This window comes from Podarcis raffonei, chromosome 16, assembly GCF_027172205.1.
Source record: "Podarcis raffonei isolate rPodRaf1 chromosome 16, rPodRaf1.pri, whole genome shotgun sequence".
NCBI classification, from domain to species: domain Eukaryota; kingdom Metazoa; phylum Chordata; class Lepidosauria; order Squamata; family Lacertidae; genus Podarcis; species Podarcis raffonei.
Genome location: NC_070617.1, coordinates 3,563,366 through 3,589,231, shown reverse-complemented (window position 1 = coordinate 3,589,231; position 25,866 = coordinate 3,563,366). Strand labels below are relative to the sequence as shown.

At 50.1% G+C, this 25,866-nt stretch overlaps 2 protein-coding genes across 5 annotated transcripts in view; one reads left to right on the top strand and one right to left on the bottom strand.

Annotated features, from left to right (window-relative positions):
* Positions 1-3,351, top strand: part of CERS2 (ceramide synthase 2) — a 62,380-nt gene extending 59,029 nt beyond the window's left edge. Inside the window, exon 10 of the mRNA XM_053368792.1 lies at positions 2,707-3,351. Within this exon, the coding sequence (XP_053224767.1) occupies positions 2,707-2,862 (156 nt within the window). The 3' untranslated portion in view covers positions 2,863-3,351. The remainder of the gene's footprint in view (positions 1-2,706) is intronic.
* Positions 3,352-7,173: 3,822 nt separating this feature from the next.
* The window catches only part of SETDB1 (SET domain bifurcated histone lysine methyltransferase 1), a 37,069-nt gene continuing 18,376 nt past the window's right edge, over positions 7,174-25,866 (bottom strand). For all 4 annotated transcript variants that reach the window (XM_053368775.1, XM_053368778.1, XM_053368777.1 and 1 more), the window contains exons 11-22: positions 25,683-25,824; positions 24,591-24,755; positions 22,539-23,141; positions 20,988-21,104; positions 19,179-19,348; positions 16,066-16,664; positions 15,384-15,412; positions 13,849-13,969; positions 13,374-13,533; positions 10,822-11,024; positions 9,170-9,258; positions 7,174-7,579 (exon numbers count right to left, since the gene is read on the bottom strand). In XM_053368775.1, coding sequence (XP_053224750.1) covers positions 7,462-7,579; positions 9,170-9,258; positions 10,822-11,024; positions 13,374-13,533; positions 13,849-13,969; positions 15,384-15,412; positions 16,066-16,664; positions 19,179-19,348; positions 20,988-21,104; positions 22,539-23,141; positions 24,591-24,755; positions 25,683-25,824 — 2,516 coding nt within the window. In that variant the 3' untranslated portion in view covers positions 7,174-7,461. The remainder of the gene's footprint in view (positions 7,580-9,169; positions 9,259-10,821; positions 11,025-13,373; positions 13,534-13,848; positions 13,970-15,383; positions 15,413-16,065; positions 16,665-19,178; positions 19,349-20,987; positions 21,105-22,538; positions 23,142-24,590; positions 24,756-25,682; positions 25,825-25,866) is intronic.

Genomic DNA, 25,866 nt, shown 5'->3' with positions numbered 1-25,866 from the left:
CGGGGTCGGCAACCTGTGGCCTGTAGGCCACTTTTGGCCCGCCATGACTCCAGTTGGGCCAATTATGTCTTTTTCTCCAAACTGGTGGCCCAGCAGCTGGTGCCACTCTGGTGGGTGGAGTTCAGTCCTGCGCTGGGTGCGGATGAGCCGGGAGCAGGGGGGTTAAACCCTGCCAATTGGGCAAGATCCAGAACAAAATCCCTTATTGATTTATTACAGGGGCAGCAAACTTTTTCAGCAGGTGGCCGGTCCACTGTCCCTCAGACCTTGTGGGGGGCCGGACTATATTTTGAAGGGAAAAAATGAACAAATTTCTATGCCCCACAAATAACTCAGAGATGCATTATAAATAAAAAGACACATTCTACTCATGTAAAAACACGCTGTTTCCTGGACCGTCCGCAAACCAGATTTAGAAGGCGATTGGGCTGGATCCGGCCCCCGGGCCTTAGTTTGCCCACTCATGATTTATTACTTGCTTGGAACAATTGCACCCAACTCTTCAGGCTCCCACTGGGGAAGGTGGCTTAGGTACAATCAAGACAGTCCCTACCTAAAGGCCTACAATCTTTAAAAAATCCCCAACAACATACAAGGGGAAAGGTACAAGGAGGGATGAGGAAAAATCAAAACTCAAGCACTCATTTCTAAGGGCCGAAACTCCATTTTGGTCATGCCCTAGTGGTGGTTTGAAGTCCCAGTTTTGGGCTATGAGGTTCTGAATCACCTGGTGCCATTATGGCACCAGGTGGACGGGCCTACCCACCTGTCAGGATTTGGCCAGGAGACCAACCCTGATAAGGACCTGTCCTGTGGAGCCAAAAAAGTTTCCCCTCCTCTAGCCGCTTTGCCACACTGGGATCTTCATTTTGCACTGAGGAGGAACTAAATCCATCTCCCTGTGACCATACACATTTTTAAACCCTATTCTTGAGGGCTAGCAACTTACTTTCATGTTTTCCTCTTCCTGGTAACGGAAGCTGAGTTGTGCAGGATGCTATATTCTGCCGCGCCCAGAAGCAATTTCTGTGGGTTAGAACTTGGGATTTTATGTGGAAAAGATCTGCTGGATGGCTTACCCTCGCCACTTCCGTTATGAGGAAAGCCGTTTCAGGCCGTGAGCGGCTTTTAATTGCCGCAGGCTTCCCGATTACCCATCAGATTGATTTTAAAAGCTGCTTGTAGGTTTTATTTTGTTCCGCTGCACTTTTAAGTTTCATTGCAAGCCCATCTCCAGCTGCATTCAGGAAAGGCAGGACGTGAATAAATTATGGTGAATAAAAAGTAACTTAAAGAACAACAACAGCACCCTTTGGAAAGGTAAATGAGATTCTGAATATTTAATATTTCCAGTGCCACCTCTCAAAGCAGGAATGCAAATGGGGGAAGGGTTAATTTCCAGAATTATGTAGTTATGAAGTTTTTCATTTAAAAAGGCTCTCCCACCAATTGGCCCTTAAGGTAGCTTGCAAACACCAAAAAATAATAATAATAACCTCACAGGGAACAGACAGCAGCTAAAAGCAGATGAATGATTGTTAAAATCTCTGGTGGGTGGGTTGGAACGAGCCTGGTATACCTAAAAGATTTTAGCGACTGTGTCGGGGGAAGGATTTTCAAAAGCAGGAGTACCACCAGGGTCAAAGGCTCCCATCTCTTGGTCACATTTAATAATCTGCTCCGCTGCCACTGTCTCTTGGTCACACTTAACTTCCTAGATTCAGGTAGGTAGCCGTGTTGGTCTGACGCAGTCGAAATAAAATTAAGAAATTGTCCAGTAGCACCTTGGAGACCAACTAAGTTTGTTCTGGGTATAAGCTTTCGTGTGCATGCAGACTTCTTCAGATACGCATTAACTTCCTGATCGCCTTAAAAGCCCTACGTAGTAATAATATAATAATAATAATTTATTATTTATACCCCGCCCATCTGGCTGGGCTTCCCCAGCCACTCTGGGCGGCTTCCAACTAAATATTAAAACACAGTAATACATCAAACATTAAAAGCTTCCCTAAATAGGGCTGCCTTCAGGTGTCTTCTAAAAGTCAGATAGTTGTTTATTTCCTTGACATCTGATGGGAGGACGTTCCACAGGGCGGGGGCCACCACCGAGAAGGCCCTCTGCCCGGTTCCCTGTAACCTCACTTCTCGCAATGAGGGAACGGCCAGAAGGCCCTCAGAGCTGGACCTCAGTGTCCGGGCAGAACGATGTGGGTGGAGACGCTCCTTCAGGTATACTGGACCAAGGCCGTTTAGGGCTTTCAAGGTCAGCACCAACACTTTGAATTGTGCTCAGAAACGTACTGGGAGCCAATGTAGGTCTTTCAAGACCGGTATTATGTGGTCTCGGCGGCCGCTCCCAGTCCCCAGTCTAGCTGCCGCATTCTGGATTAGTTGTAGTTTCCAGGTCACCTTCAAGGGTAGCCCCACGTAGAGCACATTGCGGTAGTCCAAGCGGGAGATAACCAGAGCATGTGCCACACTGGCCAGTCCGCAGACAGGGAGGATCTCATCCTGCGTACCAGATGGAACTGGTAAACAGCTGCCCTGGAGACAGAATTGACCTGAGCCTCCATGGACAGCTATGAGTCCAGAATGACTCCCAGGCTGCGCACCTGGTTCTTCAGGGGCACAGTTACCCCATTCAGGACCAGAGAAGTGTCTGAGTCGCCCTCGTTTCCTGACCTGGGTTTCCCTCCGTTCCAGGTGGTGGAAGACGAGCGCAGCGATCGTGATGAGACGGACAACACCGGGGAGGAGGAGTTGGAAGAAGAGAAAGCTGCCTCAGCACCCACAAAGAACGGCCCCCTAAGCAACGGGCACCCGGTCTTGAACAATAACCACCGGGTGAAAGCCAATTGATCGCTCGACCTCCATTTTCGGTACCCAGGCCTCCTCTGCTTCCAGGGGGGACTCCCGTCTGTTGCCAGAGCCCAGATCTTTATTTTCATTTTTGAAGCCAAAAAGAAAAGAAAACTTCCTCTGGGGAGCTGCAGCTGGAAGCACAGCCCTCTGCCGCCCCACCAGCTCCTCTCTCCATCCTTGGACCCTCCAAGAACCTGAAGAAGCGCCAGGTTCATTTCAAGATGGGATCCTGAGACACTTGCCGCTTTTCTTGGGGGCAAAGCGAGCGGCCTTTTCTGGAGCTTGCAAACAGTGCTCGTTTTTCTCCCCCAGCACCCTTTATGTATGGGAAGAACGGCAGAGTTGTGGGAGCATGGTTGCCCTTGCCTCTTTGAGCCCCTGCCCTGAATTCACCTTGGAAAGCGGTCCTGAGGCCCCCTCACACGTTGCCAACCCCCTCCTCACCCACCCAAAACCCCTCCACAAAATTGGGCAAGCAAAGAGCAACTTCTCCGCCCCACCCCAGAAAAGACACATGTCTTTTTTCCCTTCCAAGCACACTCGAAAGGAACCAACACTTGCGGGGAAAGTACTCCACTTGTCAAGTTTCTAGACCTCATCGAGGCCTCTCTCCCCCGTGCCAAAGGCCCTCCTGCTTGTAAACATGTCAGGAAAGCTGGGCTCGGCTCTCAAGCCTCCTTTCCCCGACACCCCCCAGATCTGCTATATCACGGGCACAAATCTTTTCTTTCCACAAGTAATCCTTTTTTGTGTGTGTGTGGAAAAAGCAAATATTTTGGGTACAAGCGGGTGGGGTGTAGCAGAGGGCAAGGTTGGGGTTTCCGCCCCAATCCGCCTTCACCATTTACGAGGACAATCCCTGCGCCTTCGCTCTGCCAGAGTTGGGAAACGGAGTCAAGCAGGCGCCGTCAGTGCGGTGCTACAGTTCCCATCTCCTCTGAGCACATCTATCCAACTGTGTCTTGATACCTTTTTAGAAACCAGGCCAGGATTCCCACCACAGGTCCTGCCTTAACTCCAAAGCCTTTCGATAATCCGTTTTTGGTTATCGTAGAAGCCATATTACTCCTTTGCAAAGCCTGGCTCTCTTTTCTTAGCTGCAGCGAAACAAATGGTGAGAGGGAGATGGATAAATACGTCTTCTGGTCCTCAAGGTATGCCCAGTGCTCCGCACACTTGTAAGGTCCTGGAGTTTTGACCACTGCCTTTGCAACCCCCAGCCCGATAGGAAGAGGTTTTTAAATTGCAAAAAAAAGTATTTAATTAAAGAAGTGATTGGACTACGGTGAGTCCACAGGCGAGGGAATCACAGGTAGAGAGTTTTAATTTTTGGAGATCACGTTCAGATGAGATCATGAAGGATTTACTCACCTTATTTTCTGGGAATTTTAGTTTGGGGTGGGGGAGATGTTTTGGCAAGCTAATTCAGACAGGTCAATGATGCCAGAAGGCTGAAAACTCAGTGATGGTCTTTATTTTCCTTTTTTTTAAAAAGCTTTCGCTAAACTGCACCACCTTCCTCCTGTAGAGAATTTAATTCAATGCACACTACTTCACTTTATTCTCCTGCATTCCTTCTCTTAGGAATGTAATACTTTCCTGTTGCCCCCAACTCCACGATCCTTTTCTCATCCTATTAAAAAAAAAACGCCCACAGAGGTACACCCACTTTTATGTAGTCTACTTGCCTTTTACCGCTCCCAGAGAGGGAGATGCTGATTTTTGTTTTAATTTATTAGATAGGGTTTTTCAAGCACCAAAACGAGAAAAATCTTTTGGCTTCAGCTGGAATAAAAACTCCAGAGAAAGACAGTTTTGAAGAATATCTGCTCTACCTGTAGGATCAAATTGCAATTATTCTTTCCCTAGCCTTAGCCTTAGGGCATTTTGTGGGGGGGGGGTAGGGGGAGGTTTACAAAAAAGGACCATTAACCTATCTTCAGACCAAAATGTGTGTTCTTTTTTTTTAAAGAAAAAAAAGTTAAAATATATTAAAACCTAAATAAGACTAATAAATTTCTGTTTAAAAAAAATAATCTGGTGATTGGATTACCGTTGGGAAAGTTCACACAACCAAGGGTGCTTTTTAAATGGCACAACGGTGTTTGCAAACGCTTCCAGAATAAATAAGTGGGGCAATTCCGAACGCCAACCCTGCAAGGAGGCATGTGGCCATTTGTTTTGGGACTGCTCTGGGAAACAGTTGGGGTGAGATGGGAGAAGCGAGAGAATTTACTCCTGTCGGAATGAACCAAATTCAGTTGGATACATCCATCGTTCGCCCGCCTACCCCAGTCTCAGCTTCAATAAGCCACAGTAGGTCAGGCTAAAGCAGGACTGTTTTCCCAAGGGCTAAACACCATTAAAGGTAAAGGGACCCCTGACCATTAGGTCCAGTCGTGGCCGACTCTGGGGTTGCGGCGCTCATCTCGCTTTACTGGCAGAGGGAGCCGGCGTACAGCTTCCGGGTCATGTGGCCAGCAGGACTAAGCCGCTTCTGGCGAACCAGAGCAGCGCGTGGAAACGCCATTTACCTTCCCGCTGGACTTGTACCTATTTATCTACTTGCACTTTGACGTGCTTTTGAACTACTAGGTTGGCAGGAGCAGGGACTGAGCAACCGGAGCTCCCCCCGTCGCAGGGATTCGAACTGCCGACCTTCTGATCAGCAAGTCCTAGGCTCTGTGGTTTAACCCACAGCGCCACCTGCGTCCCATTAAACACCCTTAAGAACTTAGAAATCAAGATTGACTTCCTCTGGACCAGGAGGCTCCGTAAGAATACCAGACGAGCCCTGCAGCTGGAGCAGGCCCAAAGGGACCGATCCAGTCCAACACCCTGTTCTCCAGATGCCCTGATGGAAGCTCAGATCTGGACCCAAACACAGCAGCAAAACGAACCCCACATGCGATTCCCTGGAACTGGTGTTGCTGCTGTTTGCATTTGTCTGTCTCAAACAGACAATGGAGTATGCCTCTGGGGGGAAGTCAAACTGCCACACTAGCAGTAGCAGAGCGACCTCCCTGGGACGCAAACCTGGGCAGTGCGTATGGGAGTCCTGGACCACCCAGAACAACAAGACCTCCCCCCCCCCAATGGGCCTCGCTGATGTTGTCCATAAGAAGGCAGAGCAAGACATTTGACACCAGCTTGGTTGCTGGAGTTGCAGGAATGTGGCACACAAGGCAACCTTAAGAGACTCCACATTTGTGTAGGGTTTAGTCCAAACTTTTTCAGCAGGGGGCCAGTCCCCTTGTCCCTCAGACCTTGTCGGGGGCCGGACTATAAGCCGCACACCCCCGACTCTCCCCTTCTCCACAGCACCGTACAAGCCCATAGCTGTCAAACTTTCCCCTTTTCTTGCAAGGAATCCTATTTGGAATAAGGGAATTTCCCTTAAAAATAGGAAAATGTTGACAGCTATGGACAAGCCCCGGTGGCTGCTTACCTGTGTCTTGCGAGCGGCGGGACGATGACTGGCGTGCAAAAGGGCTCTGGAGAGGGGCTGCTTAAAATGGCGGTTGCTTGAGCGCTGCTACTGCTGGCACCAACAAAGCCCAGCCCTCATCCTTCTCTAGGCAGGGCGGGGAGAAGCCAGGAAGAGGGAGGGAGGAGGTGCCACTGCCAAAGGGGGGCGGGAGGGAAAGAACACATGCCCTGGCAATTCCTGGGACATTCGCGGGGCGGATCCAGAAGGCAACTGGGCCTGATCCAGCCCGTGGGCCTTAGTTTGCCAACCCATGGTTTAGTCCTTCGCCTTTTCTTCTCCTGAACTGGGAGTATTCCGAGGCATTTTTACTGCCTCCCGATGGTAGGGAAGGAGACCGTATCGTCCATGAATTTTCTTAACGGTTGAAAGCCGTTCAGGAAGCCATCGCTGCATCGATCCCTGGCATCTCCAGGTGATCGCAGAGTGGGAAAGGATCCCGAGGATCGACTACTCCAACCCCCTGCAATGCAGGAATCCGGCCCGCAGCTGCCCCTGAGGGGGCATGGACCACTAGCCTTGAACCACACTCACCCATGCGCCAAAGAGATAATGGGTTGCAGATGCATGAAAACCACCTTTCTGTCGTTTAAACCGCGCTCTGGGAAAAGCCAGCTTTTCTTTTGAGAAACACACACAGAGAGCTTTTTCCCCTCCTTCCAGGAGTCAGATGGAAAGCCCCACAGGAGCTGTATCTGGGCCCTGATCCTGAATAATCCCTGGATCAGCGCACAAGATCGTGCCCCATAAAAACCTCCACGGCCCTGCCCCGTGTTATATTTTCTTTTTTTTTAAAAAAATAAAAGGTTCAGGAGCAGATCGTCTTTTGAAATCGAGAGTAAACATGGTTTTATTGCTTTACGACGACGAAAGGGGGGGGCGCGGTCCTCTGCAAAACACCATACACAGAACCATGCCCTCGACAACATCCGACAACGCGGCGCTGAAAATGGATGAGCCCGCAAACAGAGAATGAGACGTGTGAGGAGTGGGTAAGGGGAGCTCCACTGACCGAAAAGGGCTTAAAAAAAAAGAACTCTTTTTAAAAATTCATGAAATACGCCCCCCTGCCTAAAAAAAAGGAGGAGGGGCAGCGGGAGAAAGAAATCTTACAACAAACGTCCACGGCATTCAATTGCACCGCAACAGCACAGAAGTTCCTTGCCCTCCACGCTGCCAACTTCGTAGTTATAGTCCCAGGTAAGTTCGGTGCCGGCTCTGATTCTCCTGCAAGAAGGGAAAAGGGTTTTGCGGTTTTGAAATGGCAGCTTAGAATGGGAGAGACTCTCTGGGTGAACAGCATTGTGACTCAGCTTCTGCTCTCCCACCTGTAAAATGGGCATAATGGGACTCGTGAGACCATGTCGTTATCTAGAGTGCAGCTGCACTTGGCTGCTCAGAGTGGCTCAGACCTTGTGGAGGGGGGGGCAGACTATATTTGGGGGGGATGAACTAATTCCTATGCCCCCTCAAATAACCCAGAGATGCATTTCAAATAAAAGGGCACATTCTACTCATGTAAAACACCAGGCAGGCCCCACAAATAACCCAGCGATGCATTTTAAATAAAAGAGCACATTCAACTCATGTAAAAACATGCTGATTCCCAGACCATCCTTGGGCCGAATTGAGAAGGCGACTGGGCAGGATCTGGACCCCGGACCTTAGTTTGCCTACCCCTGGTATAGAGGGGGGGGGGGAAGAGGTGACTTGCTAGAATATTAAAGTACACCTGGCATGGGCAGATTGGGCACATTAAAGTTTCCCTCCCTCATGACACTAGAAGCTGAAGATTGGAAGAGTAAAGGCAGACAAAAGAAAGCACCTCTTTAGCTGAACTGTGGAACTCCCTGCCACAAGAGACAGGGATGGCCCACTTTAAAAGAGGGGTGTCGATGGCTGCCAGCCATCATGGCTACGCTCTGCCCTTGCAGCCAGAGGCAGTAATGTTCCTCGCTACCAACCACTGGCAAGTGGAGTCCTGGGAACTGTAGTTTGTTGTGGGTGCCAAGAGACACCCCCTAGTCCTCTCCCAGAGCAGTTTAACAGCTGACCCCTCTTTTCCAGGGAACTCTGGGAATCGTAGTTCTGGGGGCGGGATCTCCTAATACCACATATGGAAAAAACAATCTTTTTATATGCAACAACAGCTGCCAGGGTAGGGATTGCTACTAAGTGGAAATCTCAGGACATACCAACAAAGGAAGAGTGGATTTGTAAATTAATTGAGTATATAGAATTGGCAAAATTAACTTCAATTATAAGATACCAATCAAATCAAAAGTTAAGAATGGAGTGGAAGTATTTCGAAGATTAAATGTCAAAATATTTTTCTAAAAATGACATGTTAATAGGCTTAGAATAAAAAAATGTAAGCAATAACAAAACATATAAAGAAGGAAAAATCAGAATTTAACAAAAATAATTTATTATAGAATGCAAGGGAGGAAAGGTAGAAATAGAAAGAAGTCGAATTGCTGTGGAGGGAAGTAGAGGGTGGGTGGTGGGTTTTATAATTAAGTGTATAATTATGCAGCTGTTGTAATTTAGATATTATATTTTATGTGAGGGACTCATTGGAAATTTGGGTTATTATGTATATATGTTAAGTTTCAATAAAGATCTTTGAAAATTTAAAAATAAAACAACCTAATCGCACCCAGCACCCTGGATGAACTACAGTTCCCAGGATTCGGAGGGTGGGAGCCACTGAGTGTTCAAAGTGGTGGAAGGGGGCTTTAAATGCTGGGTGCGGATGCGGCCCAAGGGAAGCTCGACCGAAGAGAGAGAAGCTGGTCTCTTTTGGACAGTGCTTACTTGCTGGCGAAGAAGGCCACCCAGGGGAAACGGAGGTCGTGGGTGTCCACAAAGACGTTCTGGACAAAGAGGTTAGGACTGCAGCTATGCTGGAAACAGAAAGGAGTGTTAGCCGAGATCAGAAAGGCAAAACCTCTGTGCCGACTGACGTCAAGGTATTTTAGAGCTGCTTGTTACCTAGCCAAAATTATATTTAAAAGTGTGAAAGTATCATCAACAGAAGTTAACTCAGAAATGGATGTAAAATGCTGAATTTCCTTAGCAGACCACAATAAAGGTACCCCTGCCCGTACGGGCCAGTCTTGACAGACTCTGGGGTTGTGCGCTCATCTCACTCTAGAGGCCGGGAGCCAGCGCTGTCCGCAGACACTTCCAGGTCACGTGGCCAGCGTGACGAAGCTGCTCCGGCGAACCGGCACCAGAGCAGCACACGGAACGCCGTTTACCTTCCCGCTAGAAAGCGGTACCTATTTATCTACTTGCACTTAATTGTGCTTTCGAACTGCTAGGTGGGCAGGAGCTGGGACCGAATGACGGGAGCTCACCCCGCCGCGGGGATTCGAACCGCCGACCATGTGATCGGCAAGTCCTAGGCACTGAGGTTTTACCCACAGCGCCACCCGCGTCCCTAGCAGACCACAATACACCCCCCCTTTTTTAAAAAATATCTTCTTCTTTTAACAAATGTTAAAACACAAAACTGGATGAAGTACCACAAATACGTCCATTTCTCAGAAGGAGAAAAAAAAAACCTGACAACGCACACCCCCCCAAAAAAAACCCCAAGTAAAACACAGATAAAATTAAGCAAGCAACAACAAGCCCCACCCCCCCAAAAAACCCCAACATCGGTTTTTAAAAATAAAGGGGGGGGACATTTGGTAAGCACAGAGGGGAGGGGTCAGAATGATGCAATTGGGAACCTGAAGTGTAGGCAAATTATTTCTGACAAGCAGCTGACCATTAATATTGGAAAAAGGTGAGAAAACAGAAGGGGGGGGGCTTCTTTGATCTGACCTCCCCCCAAAAAAATTATTCCTAAACCCCACCAGCTCTTCTTCTGCCCACAAATATCCTTTAAACATTCACCCAGTCTTTCCCTAATCTGATATTTCTGCCGTCTTCTTGAGGACATTCTGTGACATCACAGCCACTCAGCCAATGAGAGGAAGCTCCAAAGCGACCAAGCCAAAAATCCAATCACCGGTTGCAAATCTGCTGTCTACAATATTTATCTCCCACATCTCAAGCTTTAGGTTTTCAAGGTCTCTTACGACACATGCAGGAAATCTGTTGTTATTTAGCGTTGGGCGCTGGGAACAAATTGAGGGAGTTTATGTTAGCACAGCTATCTTTAACAATCCGTTGTTTGAGAACAGAAATGCTTCTATGAAGCAGTGTTTTATCATGAAAAAAAGACAACCTAAAAGTTGCTGCTGGCATGCCTCCCTTAGCCATTGGCTGAGCAGCGGTGACATCACAGAAGGTCAGTGGAAATGAACTGCAGAGCAAGAAGTGCCTGTCATGGAATATCCACCAACAGCACAGACTCTACAGGGGAAGGGAGAGGTCGGCTTGGACGGAGGAAAAACACCAGAGTTGTGCGAGAATGGGGAAATTTAATTTGTTAGGTAAAGCAGGGAGAATCTCACATTGAGGTAGCGGCCCAAGTTGCCTTCGAGTTTGGCGTCGATGATGTAACAGGACTCCTCCCCGTCATAGAACTGCCGCGTGTTCCTCCGGATGGGCATGTTCTCCCCAGACGCCAGGTTGGTCGACTTGATGGCAATCCCGTGGGTTGACTTCAGGGCGAAGCCGCGGGTGGACTTGACGGCCACCTGCCTTTTCACTGGTCCTGGGAAACACCCAAGGGAGTCGACACCGTTAAAGGGAGATCGAAGAAGCCGATTTCAGACAATTAGGCGTACTGGAACAGCCTGGGTAGTTTCTTCGCCTGAGCAGGCTGGCTTTTCCTTCACCCACAATGCCCCCGTCCTTTAGAAACATTTCTCCCTCCTATAGCAGGTAAACAGCAGGGCCTTATTCGTGCTGGCACCCCCTTAGCAATATTCGCTCCCTTCTCAGATGTGGCAGAGGAAGCCAATGGTGGTGGAGCGGTTAATGCAGAGGGTTAGGATCAGAGTTTTCCTTCTCCTAGATGGGCTCCCTTCCCAGGTGAACAAGCCCCACCTGCCCCTCACGGAGGGCTTGAGACCTATTGGCTCCCCTTGCCTGGTTTGGCAGCCCAATGGGAGCCGTTTACTGAGGTGTGGCTGCTGTCCCATGCTGGCAGCTTCTGGGAGCCACAAGTGAGCACAGGGTGGGGGCCAAAAGTGGACAAACTACCCCAGAAGGAGCATGGCGTGCCCCCCAACCGTGGCCCTCCCCCCTCCCCTAATGACCCATGCACACCAAACCAAAAAACAACAATAACATGATAGAACATCACAAATACAGCATGAATCATGCAGAACACCATACTGAAGACTGGACATTTTCATCCCCAAAAATGTTTTTGATTTGAGTTTCCACTGAAATGAGGCTGCGTTTTAATGTTTTTATGTTGTATTTTAATCTTGTTTTTTAAGCTGTATTTCAATCAGTTGTTTTTATATTTGGTGTTAGCCGCCCTGAGCCTGGTCTTGGCTGGGGTATAAATAAAATTTATTATTATTATTATTATTGGCCTGAATATAAGCCCCACTTTCCCCCAAATTCCGACCGTGAAAAGTTAAAGCGTGGCTTATATTTGCGACCTTACGGTATGTAGCCAGGAGCGTGGGGCAAACAGCGCCAGGAGTGCACAAAGCGGTGCCCGCCCCATGCGTAGCCCCCCATCCTCTCTCCCAAGGCCGGGAAGGGAGAGAGCGAGGAAGGGAAAAGGCCGCTGGCAACACAGCACGGCTCCCCCTCCAACCCAGAATGCAGCCAGGAGCAAATGGAACGGCTTATATTTGGGTATTTTTTCTTTTTTCCTATCCAATTTTAAAGGTGTGGCTTATATTCGGGTGCGGCTTATATTCGGGCCAATACGGTAATTAACAAATCATCAGCAAAACCGAGTATAAAACACTGTTAACGAAGCGACAACTAAATTAAAAAAGCTAAGTTGGCTGCCTCAACGGCTGGAAGCAGGCAACGCTTCTGAATCTCAGTTGCCGGAAACCAGAGGAGGGAAGAAATGGTTCTTGCGCCCGGGTCCTGCTTGGGGCTTCCCATTGGGCCACCGTGAGAACAGGATGCTGGACCCGGTGGGCTCCGCACTGGCCTCATCCCGGAAGGCTCCCTTTTCTGTCCTTTTTAATAAAACCTTTATTGATAAATGCGATACTTACAAACCCAAACCAGAACACTAAACAAACTAAACAAACTTATCATACATAGATACATACACCGCTCAACTTAAGATTACAAAAAAAAGAAAACAAACATACAGACATAAATTTTGACTTTCCCTCCAGCTAGATGCAGCATCCTTTGTTTCTTTTCTTCTTTTCGCTGTGCTATCAATATTATTTTTGACTATTTCATCTTGTACCTGTTTCTTCTTAATTTTTTTTACTCTATAAGTTTCGTTCGTTGCATATTGATATATTAATACCAGAACAATGTTTTATGACGTGTTCCTTCACGCAAGTCCACTCCTCTGTCAGTTTTTGGTCTGATTGGCCTCTTACCACTGCTGTTAAGTCTTGCTGATTCTATATATTCACAAAATCTTATTTACCATTCTCTTATTGAGGGAGTTCTTTTGCCCTTCCAATTTTTTGCTATAGTCATTCTGGGCACAGTGGTTGCATATAAGAAACCCTTTTTTCCTAGCGGTAGGAATGTCAGTCGATGTAATTCCCAAGAGGTACGCCTCTGGGGTTTTTTTTACATGATATTTTAAGCTTTTTTTTAAAGTTCCTCTTGAATGCCACTGCAAAATTGTTTAATATACAGTGGACGCTACGGGTTCCATGTGGGATGCACGGCCGCAACCCGCAGTGACACATCTACACACGCGTGGGTTGTAATTTGGTGCAGATGCGCATGCGCAAAGCTCGATTTAGCGCTTCTGCGCATGCGCGACCACCAAAACCCGGAAGTAACCCGTCCGGGACTTCCGGGTTTCGGCGGTCCGCAACCTGAAGCGTCTGTAACCCGAGGTATGACTGTACACACAATCGCCTCCCCTCTCCCGAAAGGCAGCTGCGCTCACCCAGCCCCGAAGAGCTCTTCTTGCCGTCTGGCCCCGGCTCCTCTTCCGACCCGGAGGAGATGGTCTGGATGTCGTCGCTGTCGTTGCCCTGTGCCTGCCTGGAGGTGCTGCGCCCGTTGTCGCCATCGCTGTCCGTGCTGCTGGAGAGCATCAGCACATCCTGGCGACGGAAGAGAGAGAAAAGTGGGAGGGAGGGAGGGAACGTCTGCAGCCCCCCCCCCTCCTTGGCCAGCAAGGAATTCCGTTCCGGGCAGCTCAGTTTAAAGCAGGTATCGAGAAGCTGGAACACAAAGCTTTCTTACGTTCTTCATATGCCGCCCCCCCCAGTTGCAGGCGACTGGACTAGATGAACCTTGGGATCCCTTCCAACTCAACAATTCTGAGTCTTATGATTCTGACACAAAGCTTTGTGTCAGAATCGTAACAGCATGCCCATGGTCCTAAAAGCCCTTAAGATAATTGCATCTACGGGTACCTGATGGGACTCTGTGTGCCTCCGGCTCTGAAGCAAAGCCGTCTTGCTGATCGGCCTCCGGACTCCTTCGGGGACCGGCGGGTTTGGATTGTAACCGTACAACCTGCCTGCACCAGGCACCCTGGGGGACGACAGAGGAAGGAGTTAGCTGATCACACAATGCTTCGCCGCAAGATGCCAGCAAGCCGCAACCGCCACGTAAATAGACAATTGATATACGACCGTGGTTCCACCACTGATCCCCCCCCCAATTTTATTTTATTTACTGTAATGCGAAAGCAATATTCAGTGTAAAGAGAAATCAGTCCTCCCTCCTTTCCTTGAACTGCATTTCAGGATTCACGTAACATTTCTTGAACGCACAACATGGGTTATGTATAAGATACAGAATCTTCTGTTTAACACAATATTCAGTGTACTATAATGCATTATACTAGTTTTTCCCCCTCCGCAGCATTCATTGTTTCATTTTTTTGTAATTTATAAAAAAAACAAATGACTCCATTAATTATTTCATTTTTCTCACGTGTAAGAAATTAAGGCATCCCCTTAAAACATTTCCCTATTGCTTGGGCATTCAGTCGTTTAAACCGCATGTGGTTGTGGAGGGGAGAAAACTCTTGGCTGTTGCCGTATTAAAATGGGGATTAACATTCTGTACGTTTAATAGTTTGTTTTGTGATAGCCGTGTCGTGTTTGTACAGTTCAGAGGACTTTTAGCCACCCTGGGTTCTGGGTCAGGAGGAGGGTGGCGTTGAAGCAATAAATGATAAAGAAAAGACCCAGTGTGGTGTAGTGGTTAAGAGTGCTGGACTAGGACCAGGGAGAGACCAGGGTTCGAATCACTCCCCTCAGCCATGATGCTTCCAGAGTGCGACTTTCTCAGCTTAACCCACCTCACAGGGCTGTTGTAGGGATTAAATGGGGTGAACCTGGATGAAGTAACTGGATCATGTCTGAATGTTCATCAGATGAGAATGAGAAACAACCCTCCCCGCACCTAGAAGACTAGCATGTCAGGGAAAAGAGGTTCCCAAACTGTAGTCCATGGACCACCCAGTGGTGGCCCCAAAAGCTTAGCTCAGGTGGTCCGTGGCATGCTGCATTAAGCACTCATACTGATTTTTACCTGTGTTTGCACTGCTGGCCTTAATTCTCAAGACTGTATTTTATTGTATTGTATTGCAATTATAATTCCGCAGAATGAAAATGGTAACACAGTACAGAAAATAAAAGCAGCAGTAGAAATACAATTAAACACAACATCTAGCACTTGCTACAATGGGCAGAAAAGTCCCTTGGTAATATTCCATCGGTCTGTGGTGCACAAGGGTTTGGGGAAACCTCTGAGCTGTATCCTTTTGCCCCTGCCCTTGACATGCTAGCTTTCTGCTTGCGGGGAGTTCTTCAGCTGGTAGAGTGTTCAGAAACACTCCCGGCTCTTTTCCCAAAGGAGACAGAAATCCAGGAGCAGCAGAGCTGGTCCAAGTTACCCAAAGGAAGAGCAGAGCAGAAGGGGAAAAAAGAGAACTTACAACAGAGGTTTGCTGTGGTCTTCGGGTCCCTGTGGGAAAGAAGGGCGAGAAAGAGCAAACTGTAGCAAACATTTAAAGGTAAAGGGACCCCTGACCGCTAAGTCCAGTCGTGGCCGACTCTGGGGTTGCGGCGCTCATCTCGCTCTATTGGCCGAGGGTGCCAGCGTTTGTCTGCAGACAGCTTCCAGGTCACGTGGCCAGCAGGACTAAGCCACTTCTGGCGAACCAGAGCAGCGCACGGAAACGCCGTTTACCTTCCCTCCGGAGTGGTACCTATTTATCTACTTGCACTTTGACATGCTTTCGAACTGCTAGGTGGGCAGGAGCAGGGACTGAGCAACGGGAGCTCACCCCGTCACGGGGATTCGAACCGCCGACCTTCTGGTCGGCAAGTCCTAGGCTCTGTGGTTTAACCCACAGCACCACCCGCGTCCCTAGCAAACATTTATGCAGAAATATTTAATAAGAGTTGGCCTGCATTGCAAAATATAGTCCACTGCCCCCACAAGGTCTGAGGGACTGTGAACCAGCCCCCTGCTGAAAACGTTTGCTGACGCCTGAGCAAAACCCCGTGATGCAGAAATCACGGGTGTAGTCCACGTGTTTTCAAATGTGACAGGGAAGGCCACCAAAAATCTACCCACGAACACCGCAGGGGCCGTTTCCTTGCGAGGGACCGTACCTCTTTCTTCTTCACCTCCAGCCCGAAATCGTCCCGGCCTCCCGGCGCCGCCTTCTCGCCGTCCGGGGGCTCGGCCTTTGCGGCCTTTGCCTCGCCTGCCTCGTGCGCGCGGAACGAGGAGCGGCTGTCGTTGTCCTGGAAGCTGTCGGCCATGGTGTTGGAGCTAAGCCAGGAGGCCACCTTGTTTTTCGAGGTCTCCTCTGAGAGGGGGGGCTTGCAGTGGGCAGCCTCTTCGTGGCTGGCCTGCCGGGCCAGGCCCGAGTCCTTGGAAGCCGTCTCGGAGAGGCCGTTCTCCCGCTGGCCCCGCGTCTGGCGCCGGGTGGCGTAGCTGCGCCAGACCGAGCTGGTGCTGAAGTCCTCGTCCTTGCAGAAGTTGTCGTCCGAGCTCTCCTCGTTGGACTCCTCCTGCTCCTCCGAGCCCGAGTTCTCGTCCTCGTCGTCCTTCAGGTTGACGCCGCTGCTGTCCGAAGAGCACTTGGCCTCGCTTTCGTAGCCCTCCTTCGAGTTCTCCACGCTCTCAATGTGGTCCAGGTTGGCAAAGTATTCGTCGCCCATCTCCAGGCCCTCCTTGTCAGCAAAGTCGTCCGTCAGGATTTTACCTGCGGGGCAGCAAGGAGAGAAACAGCGGGGGGAGGGGGGAGAAAAAGAGAGAGACCCTTAGCTCTCGGCTTGGAAACATAAACCTTTACAAACTCATGACACTCCCGTTAATTGAAATTGAAATACTATTGAAATTGAAATACTTTATTGTCACTTGTACAACTTGTATAAGGTCTGTATAGTTCAAGCTATGGTTTTCCCAGTCGTGATGTATGGAAGTGAGAGCTGGACCATAAAGAAGGCTGATGGCCGAAGAATGGATGCTTTTGAATTCTGATGCTGGAGGAGACTCTTGAGAGTCCCATGGACTGCAAGAAGATCAAACCTCTCCATTGTGAAGGAAATCAGCCCTGAGTGCTCACTGGAAGGACAGATCCTGAAGCTGAGGCTCCAAGACTTTGGCCACCTCATGAGAAGAGAAGACTCCATGGAGAAGACCCTGATGCTGGGAAAGATGGAGGGCACAAGGAGAAGGGGACGACAGAGGACGAGATGGTGGGACAGTGTTCTTCGAAGCTACCAGCATGAGTTTGACCAAACTGCAGGAGGCAGTGGAAGACAGGAGTGCCTGGAGTGCTCTGGTACATAGGGTCACGAAGAGTCGGACAACACTAAACGACTAAACAACAACAACTTGTATACAGTGAGATTACACGAGCAACCCCCACTCCGCTCTCTTAGTCTTAATTCCCCTCGTTTACTGACACACACACACCAAACCTGAAAGTCCGTTGCCCTAACAGCCCACAGACAGAAGCTGTTCTTTACCCTGTTGGTGCGACTAATTGTGCTTCTATATCTTTTGCCTGAGGGCAGGAGATCAAGAAAGTGCCGGCCAGGGTGTAAATCATCCCTGAGAATTTTCCTCACTCTCCTGAGGCAACGTTCTTCCGCTATTTCATCCAGTGGATTCACGGGACAGCCCATAATATCTTGTGCTGTATTCCCCACCCTCTGTAGGCACTTCCTATCAGATGATGTCAAACCAGCGTACCACACCGTGATGCAGTAGGAAAGGACACTCTCTATTGTGGGCTGATAGAAGGAGATCATCAAATGTTGATTGACATCGATCTTCCACAATGCTCTGAGGAGATGGAGTCTCTGTTGGGCTTTCTTAACCACCTGGGTTGTATTTATTTTCCAAGTAAGTCTTCACTGAGATAAACTCCTAGGAATTTAAAGGAAGAGACTCTCTCCACACAGCCCTCCCCAATGTACAGCGCGGCTAGCTAATTGTGAGCTTGCGAGTTTATACGAAGTTTATAAAGCTGAAAATAGGAAGTTTATAAAAGTACGCACAGAATGGGGAAAGCTTTTTCCTGCCTTGCTTACAACACCAGATCACCAAACCACCTCTCGCCAGATCCAAAAATTGGTTTACTTTCCAAGACCTCCAGATCTGTCTAATAAATATCTTATTGTTCAGCTGTTAGCTGCCCCTGAACTTGTTATAGCCAGACACTGGAGAACTCTTAATACGGACCTTTCGGAAGCATTGTTGTCACAGAAATGGGGCATCATTCTTATGGATAAACTAACAGAATCTCTGTACTGGAAGAAGATACGCAGCTTCCTAGACAAGGTGGTTTAATTTTATTGACTATGCTGAATTTATTTCACATGCCTCCATGGGACACTGGAATGAGACATCTGCTTGATTTCTACTCGTGTACGGCATCAACCTATTACAGTCTGCATTCCACTGTACTACTCTTTAACACTGTCTCTGTCCTCCAGGGAGCGGGTTGGCATTATGTTTATTGTTTCTTCAGGCCTGCTATATCTGAAAATCAGTAAAATATGAAGGGTGAGGAACACTAAAACTTCTGGATGTCCAATGAAGCTGAGTGTTGGAAGATTTGGGACAAATAAAAGAAAGGACTTCTTTTCACGCAGTGCAAAGTTAAACTATGGAACTCCCTCCCACAGGAGGCAGCAATGGCCACCAACGATGTGGTTTGCACATTAACACTAAACCATGGTTTGCTTAGCCCAGGTGAGGTTTATTTGAACCATGGTTTGTTTGGCCTAATTGTGGCTCATTTGAACCATGGTTTGTTTAGCCAAAGTGTGGCTCACTTGAACCATGGTTTGTTTAGCCGAAGTGTGGCTCACTTGAACCATGGTTTGTTTAGCCGAAGTGTGGCTTACTTGAACCATGGTTTGTTTAGCCTAATTGTGACTCATTTGAACCATGGTTTGTTTAGCCCAAGTGTGGCTCATTTGAACCATGGTTTGTTTAGCCCAAGTGTGGCTCACTTGAACCATGGTTTGTTTAGCCTAATTGTGACTCATTTGAACCATGGTTTGTTTTCTGCCAGGGAACCACAATGTGAAGCCATAGGGTGCTGTTAGCTTGTGAGCCACAGCTTGTTTCAACCATGGTTTGGCGCTATGTCTACATGCAGCGGCCTTGCTTAATCCCAGTTCCTTTGGCACGTGAACGCTGCTCTTCGGGGCGGCTGCCCCGCAGATGGAGAGGCAGAGGCCCCAGGCCCGGCACCCTGTACCTGCGTAGATGCAGACGAAGGAGCCCCTGGCGATGTCGTCCAGGCAGCGGATGCCCCAGCCCTTGTTCTGCGTCTTGAAGAGCTGCAGCCGGACTTGCAGGCCGTGTTGCACCAGGCGGTTCGTGCACATGTTCCGATTGCACTTGCAGCGCTTGTTGCACTCGTAGACGCTGGCAGAGGCCCGGGAAGGAGAGGGGAGAAGATGCAGGGAGGGTTAAGAACTGGAAAGGGTTGCTCGCTGGACCCAGAGAGTGCGTCTGCCTCACCCATTTTACAGCAAGAGACGGCAACGTTCCCAGAGTCAGGAAGCTGCCTTGATCACAAGCCAAGCCACTGAGGCCCCTCTAGTGCAGGGGCCAGCAAACTTTTTCAGCAGGGGGCCGGTCCACTGTCCCTCAGACCTTGTGGGGGGCCGGACTATATTTTGGAAAAAAAATGACTGAATTCCTATGCCCCACAAATAACCCAGAGATGCATTTTAAATAAAAGCACACATTCTACTCATGTAAAAACACGCTGATTCCCGGACCATCTGAGGGCCAGATTGAGAAGGTGATTGGGTCAGATCCAGCCCCGGGCCTTAGTTTGCCTACCCCTGCTCTAGTGTCAGTGTTGTCAACCCAGCTCTGCAGGGATTCAGGCAGGGGACATTCCTGGCCCTACCTATAAACCCTAGGGATGGGGTCTGGGACCTTTGGCAGGCAAGGCCGGTTCTCTGCAACTGAGCTACAGCCCTTCCTCTAAAAAGAAAGAAAGATTCTAGTCCTCATGTTTCTGAGTGAAAGCTGGTTTGGAGTCCAGCACTGAACAGACTTCCTCGTCAGGCCCAGAGAGTGTGCCTGCTTCACCTTTCTTGGTAACAAGGGATGGCAATGTTCCCAGAGTCAGGAAGCTGCCTCGTACTCAAGTCAGGCCACTCGGTCCATGTAGGTCAGTACTCCCGATCTAGTCCTCTTTCGCCGGAGGTATTCAAGCAGACATCGAGCTACCATTGGTCAGGGATGCTAGAACCATGTCCTGCACTCATCAGGTAAGGGGGGGAATCAGGAACCATCATGGCAGCACACAAGCAAGCATATAATGTCCGGCCAAAATTTGCTCCCTTGTGGTTCCTGGTTCCTCCTTCTGGAACAACAAAAGACAAGTCCCCTCCATATTCTCAGCAGCCTTTCAGACCTCTGGGGATGGCTTCCCATCCTCTCCTCTTACGCTACTCCTCTCCAGGTTAAAACAGACTCCTTCGCCTGTTTCTCATGCAACTAGGGCTTCCCAAAACCACTTGCAATCTTGGCTGCCCTCCTCGGGTCGGGCTGCAGAGCGGGGCATCACCTTGCTGACAAAGGTCCGTATAGTTCAAGCTCTGGTTTTCCCAGTCGTGATGTATGGAAGTGAGAGCTGGACCATAAAGAGGGCTGATCACTGAAGAATTGATGCTTTTGAATTCTGGTGCTGGAGGAGACTCTTGAGAGTCCCATGGACTGCAAGAAGATCAAACCTCTCCATTCTGAAGGAAATCAGCCCTGAGTGCTCACTGGAAGGACAGATCGTGAAGCTGAGGCTCCAAGACTTTGGCCACCTCAGGAGAAGAGAAGACTCCCTGGAAAAGACCCTGATGTTGGGAAAGACGGAGGGCACAAGGAGAAGGGGACGACGGAGGACGAGATGGTGGGACAGTGTTCTTGAAGCTAACATGAGTTTGACCAAACTGTGGGAGGCAGTGGAAGACAGGAGTGCCTGGCGTGCTCTGGTCCAGGGGGTCACGAAGAGTCGGACACGACTAAACAACAACAACAACAACAACAAGCTTACCCTGTGGGGAGGCATTCTTCCAGTCTCTTGTACTGGAATCCGGCATTTGGGTTGGTCTGGCCCCCCGGGGTGCAGGCGGTCGCTTGGATCGTGAGCTGGTGACAAGCGCATTTGGACCTGTCAAGGAGGAGGGAGGAAGTGTGGGGCTCAAGTCAGGAAACCAAACCCCCGGCTGTAAGGCCAGAGAGCGCCCCAGGGGTCCCTGCACAGCAGCCCCAGAGTGGTTTGCAATCCCACCTCCCATTCAGCTGGAGAACACGGCCAGAACAGCTCTTTTAAGAATTGGCGCCCAAGTTCAATTCTGTTCCCCCCCATCCTTCCATCCCTTTTCCTTTGCGTGTCGGGTCTTTAATTTAGACTGTAAGCCTGCAGGCAGAGATTGCCATCTTTATAACGGATGGCACTTAAGTCTCCCTGGGAGCCTTTGCAGCTGAAGAGCAGGGCAGAAACTCTCCAAATTAACTGAAATAAATAAAGAAATAGAGTGTAGTCGCATTTATGGATTTAAAAGGTGCTGTGAGTCACTTGAGAGACCTTCTGAGTTGCAAGCAACAAATGAGCCCAATCATAATTATGCCCCCACTGCCACCAGGTGCTACATAACACCCGCTCTGCATTTGTTAGAAACCGATCTTTCAGCAGCACCTGCCCTCCGGAACTCCCCGACTGTTGATATCAGGCAGGCGGCTCTGCTGTAACCTTTGCCACGACAGCTAAAAAAAATTTCTGTTTAAACAGAGCCCATTCAGCCACGCAGAACAGGACTCTCCTCATCTGTGATTCTCAGCAGCTGGCAGCACCTACAGCAGCCATTCACTTGCCTTCCGTTCTTAGAATCGTAGAATTGCAGAGTTGGAAGGGACCCTGGGGTCATCTAGTCCAACCCCCTGCAATGCAGGAATCTAGGTGGGGCTCGAACACACAACGCTGAGATTGACCTGACTGAGCTATGATGTACATTTTGATTTTTTCTTGGTTTACTGTTGATTTTTATCTTTTGAATATTTCTAAGACTTGTTTTTAACCAACAATTTCATTATTCTATTCTCTTTCTAAACTGCTTGGGGTCTTAAAAACACACACACCATTGAGCAGCATATAAATAAACAAATACAGCCGTACCTTGAAGCCGAATGCCTTGGCTCCTAAACAAAATTGGCTCCCGGACGATCGAAACCCGGAAGTGAGTATTCCAGTTTCCAAACGATTTTCGGAAGCCAAACACCCGGTGCAGCTTCTGATTGGCTGCAGGATGCTCCTGCAGCCAATCAGAAGCCATGCTTTGGTTTTCAAATGGTTCTGGGAGTCGAATGGGAGTCAAGGTACCACTGTATAGGCAACAACTAGGTGCATCCAACTGGCGTGCACATATAGCGCCGTCCCCGGAAGTGGCCGGAAGAGGGGGGAAGAATGGGATTACACACATGGGGTCAGGAACACCCCCCCCCACGCAAAACAAGTCATTGCTGCAAATAACTGCAGGGCCCTCCAGCTGAAACAGGGTTCTTCCCACCCACCAGCCGGTTTTGGGGAGAAGAGGAAGCCGCTCACTTATCCCGGCACCCATCCTCGCAGTCGCAGCCCACCAGGAAATCGGCGCCGGTGTTGATGTAGACCCCCTTCCCGGGGATGCGCTCCTTGCTGTAGGCCACCTGGGGCGGGGCGGTGTTGTCGATCTCGTTGACGCAGGAGAGGGGGACGTCCTCCTTGCCCATGGTGATGTCGGGGATGTAGTAGAAGGGCTTGTAGGGCTGGAACTTGCGGTCCACCAGGACGTAGGGGTCCAGGCAGAACATCTCCAGGAAGAGGAAGTCGCAGTTCGTCTCAAAGAGGTAGCGCTCCACCTCCGCCATGCTGCGCAGGCACAGCCCGCACGGCGTCTTGTAGATGACGTGGAAGCCCGTCTTGCGGTTGATCCGCCGGCGGGCCGTCATGCGGCGGAAGTCGTACAGCAGCGGGACAAGGAGGGGGTTCCGGCTGCGGTGCTGGTCCGTCTGGAAGGGGCGCGTCCGGGAGAGGCAGGTGTAGTTGCAGACGTGGGGCAGGTAGAAGAGCTTCTCCACGGGAGCCCGGTAGTTGGGGTCGTTGGGCACCCGGTCCATCATGCCGTAGAACTGCGGGGTGGGGCTGGTGGAGGGCTGGGCGCCCGAGAACCTTCCGGGGAGAGAATTGGGGTGGGTTTGGGGGGAGAGGGAGGCTGGCAGTAAGCACAACGGGTGCAGCTGGGGCAGGATCCACCCACCCGCCCACCCTCACTCGAAGGTACCACTGATGACCCCACTTTTCAGCCACCGTCGGCCTGCACAAAGCAGAGTTACTCATTTTGCGGCACTTCCATTCTGCTATTTGGATTTGGATTTGATCAGAAGGTGGGCGGTTCGAATCCCCGTGACGGGGTGAGCTCCCGTTGCTCGGTCCCTGCTCCTGCCAACCTAGCAGTTCAAAAGCACGTCAAAGTGCAAGTAGATAAATAGGTACCGCTCCGGCGGGAAGGTAAACGGCGTTTCCGTGCGCTGCTCTGGTTCGCCAGAAGCGGCTTAGTCATGCTGGCCACATGACCTGGAAGCTGTACGCCGGCTCCCTCGGCCAATAAAGCAAGATGAGCGCCGCAACCCCAGAGTCGGCCACGACTGGACCTAATGGTCAGGGGTCCCTTTACCTTCACCTTTAAGGAGTCTCAAAGCTGCTAACATTCTCCTTTCCCTTCCTCCCCCACAACAAACACTCTGTGAGGTGAGTGAGGCTGAGAGACTTCAGAGAAGTGTGACTGGCCCAAGGTTACCCAGCAGCTGCATGTGGAGGAGTGGAGACGCGAACCCGGTTCACCAGATTACGAGTCCACCGCTCTTAACCACTAGACCACACTGGCTGATGATGATGCTAATTCAAAGTCCACTTAATGGCTTGTTTTCTCTTTGCCAGGCTCAGTCTGGCTCCTGAAGGGAGTACGGAACAGGAGTAACTTACACCAACTTAACTTAAACTGGTTTCCTATACTCACGATTGTTCTGTAAGTCTCTGTCTACCTCTGAGGCTGGAGACAAGAGGGGGGTGGATTTGAGAAGAGGAAAGGATGCCAACGGTATGTATGCCCATCCCACTTTTGCCTCTGGTAAGTAGATTTTGCTGGGTTTGTTTGTACAAAAAGTGTAGTTAAGTCCAGTCAAAGGCGACTATGTGGTTGTGGCCCTCATTTCGCTTTCAGGCCGAGGGAGCTGACGTTTGTCCACAGACAGTTTTCTGGGTCATGTGGCCAGCAGGACTAAACTGCTACTGGTGTAACAGAACACCGTGACGGAAACCAGAGTGCACGGAAACACCGTCTACCTTCCCGCCACAGCGGTACCTATTTATCTACTTGCGCCAGTGTGTTTTCAAACTGCTAGGTTGGCAGGGGCTGGGAAAGAGCAGTGGGAGCTCACCCCGTCGTGGGGATTAATAAAGAGTAGGCTTCCAGCTTTAGACTTTCCTGTTCCCCCTGCCCTGCCTGCCCAATGCACAGAGGCTGGCAGAGTTGCCATGGAGTAGGCAGGGCCAGCAAGGGATGGCGATATGGCTATTTACGTTCCCTGCTGGGTGTGCTTTCAGAACTCTGACACTCACCGGAACTGCTGGGTCACGCCCGTCTTGCCTATGGGAGGCATTTCGCTCAGGATGGGGGAGGTCGGGGAGGGCGGCCCCGATCCCACTGAACCGGGACGCAAGAACGAAGTGCTCTTCTTCGCCACCTGCTGCTTCTTGGCCTGAGCGAGCTGGCTCTCGAGGCTTCTGCGCCAAAAGGAGGAGGGCGAGAGATTCAGTACAAAACTCCCAAGGTTAAGGAAGGAGGGAGAAATGGCTGGAGTACGCCGGGCAATTGCTTCTGTCCTAGGAGTCCAACTCCCATCATTCCCAGCAAGTGCGAGCAGTTGTTGTGGATGATGGGATTTGGAGTCCAGGGTTGCAGGGAAAGACCAGTGCCATTCGTTCCAAGGAGTGGTGGCTCCGCAGGGTCTCAACTGGAAAGATTCTCTCATCATTTTTGACTTTAGCCTATTAGCTCATAGCTGTCAACTTACAGATTTGAAAATAAGGGGCCAGCAGCCTCGAAAATAAGGGAGGGAGCCAAAATAAGGGATTTTCTGGGCACAGGTATGTTTGACTTCTGAGCCCCTCCGAGCCAAAGGCAGAAAGCCCAGCCAGCAGCGAAACGAAGCCTCAAGCGGTGGTTCCCACAGCGCAGCAACCCGGCAAAGGGGATGCGGCAAGGAAAACCACCATCAGCTCTCCACTGGGAAGCGCTGAGCAAAGGCGAGTCCCCAGGCAACGCGGCTGATTTGATCGGCACAAGGCATGCAAGCTCCACCCCCCAGTCGTTCTTAGACTCCTTATTGGGTGAGCAACGCAGCCAAGCAACACAGTTGGAGCCTCCCTCCTCCCTGGGAGGGAGGGAGGGAGGGAGAGGAGCTGCTTCCTTTGAAACCCAGGAAATTTAAGGGACATCATCCATAACGGACAGCAACGGGACACGGCGCTGGGATAAGGGAGTTTCCCGCCAAATAAGGGACGGTTGACAGCTATGCTTTTAGCTGAACACACCAAACCCAAGACTGCCAGCCTGCAGACCTTGGAGCGATGCCACTTTGCCCGCCGGCGAACGGAGCAAGCGATAACCCTCCCAGGCTCCCCATCGGGGAGCAATCCTCAGCGACTTACTCCACGTCAATGAACTGGGGCGAAACCGGCTGGGACATCACGACAGGCAATGGTGGAGGAGGCTCCACGGGCTTGAACTGTGAGCTGGTCCCCGTTAAGTCGTGCGTGTACTGGACGACCGGCCCTTTGCTCCGGACGGCCCCTGGCGGGAGAGGGAGAGAGAGAAGGAAAAGTTTAGGACAGG